This window comes from Cnephaeus nilssonii (genome assembly GCF_951640355.1).
Source record: "Cnephaeus nilssonii genome assembly, chromosome: 6".
NCBI lineage: Eukaryota > Metazoa > Chordata > Mammalia > Chiroptera > Vespertilionidae > Cnephaeus > Cnephaeus nilssonii.
This window is the reverse complement of record NC_137077.1, coordinates 603,817-608,855: the sequence shown is the minus strand read 5'-3', so window position 1 is coordinate 608,855 and position 5,039 is coordinate 603,817. Positions and strand designations below refer to the sequence as shown.

The following is a 5,039-nucleotide window of genomic DNA, read 5'->3' as shown; positions in this document are numbered from 1 at the left end:
CAGACGCAGACAACAGCGTGTCTACAACACACACAACTGTGTCTGGGGGAGAGGAAGGCTCTAAGAAATTCACCCCAGGAGAGAGGCTGCCTCCTGCTGAGTGAGTGCCCACTGCTGAGCGGGGGAGACTCGAGGTCTTCAGGTCAAGCTGGAGGGGTTCATGGGGGTGCGGGCTTCCGAAGGGGGACTCCAAGGCCAGAGGCCAGTTGGGCTGGGGCCACACAGCCCCAGGGCCCTCAGCCCCTCTCCGCGGACCCACACTCTGCAGCGGAGCGCCCTCAGGCCCGGGACCCACAGGGCAGGAGGGTGCTGGACAGGTGCTGCTCCAGGAAGACAAGAATCGAAGAGCTGTGCCGCGGAGGGGTGCACGCGGGGAGGCTGGAGTGCGGAGGGAGCCTGTGGGCCGGCCCTGTGCATACTGGGGGGTCCCCCCGGGGGCCGCGGGGAGCACCTGCGAGACCAAAAGGACCGTCCCTTGGCCTTTTGGCTCCCCCAACCCTCAGCCCTCTTTGGGACCCGCGTGGAGGCCACCAGGGCTGCACAGGACTGCCTCAGGACAGTGACCCTGGCGGGCAACCGTGGGGCTGGGGCGCACCGCTGCCCAGGCGAGTGTCGTGCAGGAGGGTTCGGGTGGACCTGGCTGGCTCGGGCGCTGACTGCAGTGGTCAGCGTGGGCTGTGGGCGCGATGGACAGCCCCTGGGCCTGGGGGGCGGCCAGGTGGGTGCAGACCGAGGAGGGCGCACAGGCCCGGGGGCAGCAGGGCTAAGGTCCCAGGAAGACGAGGGAAGGACCTCGGGGCTGCTAGCCCGGGTCAGAGTGCGCCCCCGGGGTGGGCAGGGTCCTGGGGCGCTGCCGCTAAGCCGGCTCCGGAGGGCGCGACGCCGCCACCCCGCGCGGACTGCGGGCGACGCACACGCACGGGCCTGGAGCAGCGCGGGAGGCGCCTCCCGGGCCCTAGTCTGTCTCGGGACCCCCGTCCGCTCGCAGCAACGGACGACCCGGCCTCCCGGGCGGGAAGGCGCGCGTGTCGCTGGTGACCTTCCCGGCGCCGCCTGGGTGGACCCACGAGAAGCCCCGCCCCTTCCCCGCGCCACTATTGGCCGGGGCCGCGGTGCCCTTTGAAAACAGAGGCTCCCATTGGCTCCCGCGGCCCCTCCCTACGCGCCTGGGCACCGCCCGCGCGGGAGCTGCGCGTGCGCAGAGCCTGTGTGTGAGCGCGAGGCAGGACGCGCCACGCCGTGCGCCTCCGCGACTCTACTACGGCGAGGTAGTCCCGGCGGATCGCCGCGGCCCCCGCCCGCCGCGCCTCGCCGGCCCCGGGAGGTGTCGCCCGGCCTCTCCCCGCCGTCCCCGCAGCGGCTCCAGCGGGTTCTCGGGGGCGGCCCGCCGCGTGGACCCCGGCGGAGGAGGGCGGTGTCTCGCTCGCCCCGCCCCCGCGGAGGGATACGCGCGTCCGCGGCCCAAAAGCCCGGGGCCAGGCGGCCGGGGCGTGTGAGCCGCTTAGTCCGCTGCGCGTCCACGAGGTCCACGCAGCTCGCCGGGCCAGTGCGCCGCGTGACGGCCTCGCCCGCGCGCGTCTCGGCCGCTGCTCCAAGGACCGGTGCTCCCGCGACGCCCGCCCACCCGCGCTCGCCCGCCGCCTGGGGCTCGGGGTCCGCGCGGCCGGGGGAGGCCGCCCTCCCGCGTCCGTAGCCGCGCGGGGAGCCGAGCCCAGCGAGAGGCGGCGCCGAGCCCGCGCCCCCCGCCGCCCGCGATGTTGCTCTCCAAGTTCGGGTCGCTGGCGCACCTCTGCGGGCCGGGCGGCGCGGACCACCTCCCGGTGAAGATCCTGCAGCCGGGTACGCTGGGGGCTGGGGGTCCGGGGGCCCGATCGGGGCGCTGGGGGTCGAGGGGGCCGGGGTCTGGGGGGCCGGGGTTCGGGGGCGCGTCAGGTCGCACCAACCCCGCCCTCGCGGTCCCCACAGCCAAGGCGGACAAGGAGAGTTTCGAGAAAGTGTACCAGGTGGGCGCCGTGCTGGGCAGCGGCGGATTCGGCACGGTCTACGCGGGCACCCGCATCGCCGACGGGCTCCCGGTGAGTCGGGCCGCCGGGCGGACCCGGGTTTTCCGCCCCGCGCGCGCGTCGCCGCCGCCGGCCCGGCCTAACCCCCTGCCTCCCCCCAGGTGGCCGTGAAGCACGTGGTGAAGGAGCGGGTGACCGAGTGGGGCAGCATCGTAAGTGCGGGGCCCGGGCGGCGGGCGGGCGGGCGGGTGGGCCGTCGGCGGGGCCGGGCCGGGGTGCGCTGACCGCCGTGTCCCCCCCCCGTCCCCCCCAGGGCGGCGTGCCCGTCCCCCTCGAGGTGGTGCTGCTGCGGAAGGTGGGCGCGGCGGGCGCGCGCGGGGTCATCCGCCTGCTGGACTGGTGCGAGCGGCCCGACGGCTTCCTGCTGGTGCTGGAGCGGCCCGAGCCGGCCCAGGACCTGTTCGACTTCATCACGGAGCGCGGCGCCCTGGACGAGCCGCTGGCGCGCCGCTTCTTCGCGCAGGTGCTGGCGGCCGTGCGGCACTGCCACGCCTGCGGGGTGGTGCACCGCGACATCAAGGACGAGAACCTGCTGGTGGACCTGCGCTCCGGGGAGCTCAAGCTCATCGACTTCGGCTCGGGCGCGCTGCTCAAGGACACGGTCTACACGGATTTCGACGGTGAGCTGAGCGCGCTCGGGCGGGCGCCGGGCGTTCCAACGGCTGGTAACGTCCGCGGGGAGGGGGGGGCTGGTGAAGGCTGAGCCGCGGCCGCGGACACGTTTACACGCAGGCACCCGGGCGGGGATCCCGAGCCGGTTTGGTTTGGTTTGGTTCGGTTCGTGGCGGGGGGGGGGGTGGGGGGGTGGTGGGGAGGGGGGTGAGAGGTGGGCTCGAGACTGCTCCCTCTGGCCGTGTTGGGGCGCGGGCGGGGGCCTGTGGGGGTCGTGATGTCTGCGTGGGGAGTGCCGGGGCCCCGCGGCGATCGCAGCCGGCGCTGCGTGGGCTCCCCCTTCATGCGGGCGGGCGCTGCGTGCGTGCCTGGGGAGCGGGGGTGCCGGCAGAAATCCCCGCATTGCGGTGCGCGGGGAAGCCGGGGCTCCCCGCCCGCCCACGCCTCCTCCCTCCTCTCCCGCCTCCGCTCCCCGCAGTCCCCCCGCCCTCCCCCACCCTCACTTCACATCTGTTTGTTGTGAAACCCGAGCCGGCGCCCATGTGACCGGCTCCTCCTCCGCCACCAGCCCGGAGGCCCCGCCTGCCTGCGGGGTTTTTCCAGGGCGATGACTCGCAGGGTTGGGCGCCGGCTCCCTCTCCTGGCGCAGCCGCCGACATGGCTAGCGGAGCGGAGCGGAGCGCGGGGGCTTGGTGCCCGCGTCGCCTGGGGCGGGCGTCCTGACCCCCCCTGTTCCGCAGGCACCCGCGTGTACAGCCCTCCCGAGTGGATCCGCTACCACCGCTACCACGGGCGCTCGGCCACCGTCTGGTCCCTGGGGGTGCTGCTCTATGACATGGTGTGCGGGGACATCCCCTTCGAGCAGGACGAGGAGATCCTGCGGGGCCGCCTCTTCTTCCGCAGGAGGGTCTCCCCAGGTGTGTGGGGGGGGCCTAGGGGGCGGCGGCGGTGACAGACCCAGGAGCTGGCCCCGTGCTGACCCCCCCCCCCCCCCCACAGAGTGCCAGCAGCTCATCCAGTGGTGCCTGTCCCTGCGGCCCTCGGAGCGGCCCTCGCTGGACCAGATCTCCACCCACCCCTGGATGCTGAGGGCGGACGGGGGCACCCCCGAGAGCTGTGACCTCCGGCTCTGCGCCCTGGACCCGGACGACGGGGCCAGCACCACCTCGAGCAGCGAGAGCTTGTGAGGAGGGACCGCGCCTGGTTGTGGGGCCAAAGGGACGGCCTGCCCCGGCCCCGCCCTGTAGGGCTCCTTCTCCAGGGCTGTCTGCTGGAGACAGCAGTGACCTCTGACCCCTGGTGACCTTTACCTTTGGCACTGGGCCTGTTCCTTTGCTTTGAGTGCCTTTCCGAACGCTGCTCTCACGGGACTGGGTTTTCTCAAGCTGTCTGTCCAAAGACCTCGGCCTGGGGCGAGGTCCGTCTGTCCCTGTCCTGTGCTCCGGGCGGCGGCCGGGCCCTGCGCCTCCCCCCTGACCGGCTGGACCAGGAGCACGCGTGTCCCGAGGCTTCGTCTCACGGCACAGGGTCCTCGTGCCCGCCTCCCGCACCCGCCCCTCCTCGGTGTCTGCGGGCGTCTGTGCACAAGCAATGCAATGCGCAGGCCTCTGCTGCCCACACGGCCCGCCTGTGTGCGCTGGCAAGCCTGCGAGCGTCTATTTATGGTGACCCCGCGGAGGGCTATTTATTGTTAATTTATTTGTCGGGGGTCCTCCTCAGCCGCCCACTCTGCTGGGCCCCTGGGGCGGGCGGTGGCTGTGTGGACGCCAGTCCGACCCCACCTGCCTGTCGGAGGATGGACTTGTACAGTGGCTAATTTAAGGGGAGTGGGTGAGCCGCCACTCGGGGCTCTGCACCCCTGGGAGTGGGTTTTAAATTATTGACCTTGTACAGTCTGCTTGTTGGCTCTGGGGGCGGGGGGCGGGGGGCGGGGGACAGAGTCTCAAGCCTCTAATTTATTTTAGTAGTTGTTTCTGTGGTCCTGGTGCACCGGCATCGGGATGGGGGTTCTTTCCGTTTAAAAGCAAGATGTCTGGAAATCATATTTTTTATACAAGCATTTCAATTAAATTGTTTTGTATAACGGAGGTCCTGTGTTTATCGGGCTGGGGGGTTGGGTGGGCGAAGGGGCCTCTGGTCCCGGGGAGCCCCCTCCCCATTCCTATGAGGAGGTGGCAGCATGGGGGGGCCTAGGCTAGGTTCTCCCTCCCAGACCAGGAGACCCCGGGTGTTCCTGCCCCGGTTGCAGCTGAGGGGGTGGCATTGCCAGGCTGAGCCTGTGGGAGGGGCCGGGAGCCAGGCAGGCCTGGGGGGGGTGTGGGGTGACGTTGCCACCACTGGTCAGAGGCCATGTTCGGGGTTGGC

The 5,039-nt window shown here is 71.8% G+C and overlaps 1 protein-coding gene across 1 annotated transcript; it reads left to right on the top strand.

Annotated features, from left to right (window-relative positions):
• The first annotated feature begins 697 nt into the window (after nt 1-697).
• Nucleotides 698-4,766, top strand: PIM3 (Pim-3 proto-oncogene, serine/threonine kinase). Its single transcript, XM_079775814.1, has 6 exons — nt 698-1,839; nt 1,966-2,075; nt 2,165-2,215; nt 2,317-2,683; nt 3,416-3,592; nt 3,675-4,766. Exons 1-6 carry the CDS (start codon nt 1,755-1,757, stop codon nt 3,860-3,862), a joined length of 978 nt encoding a protein of 325 aa, XP_079631940.1. The 5' UTR covers nt 698-1,754; the 3' UTR covers nt 3,863-4,766.
• The last annotated feature ends 273 nt before the right edge of the window (nt 4,767-5,039 follow it).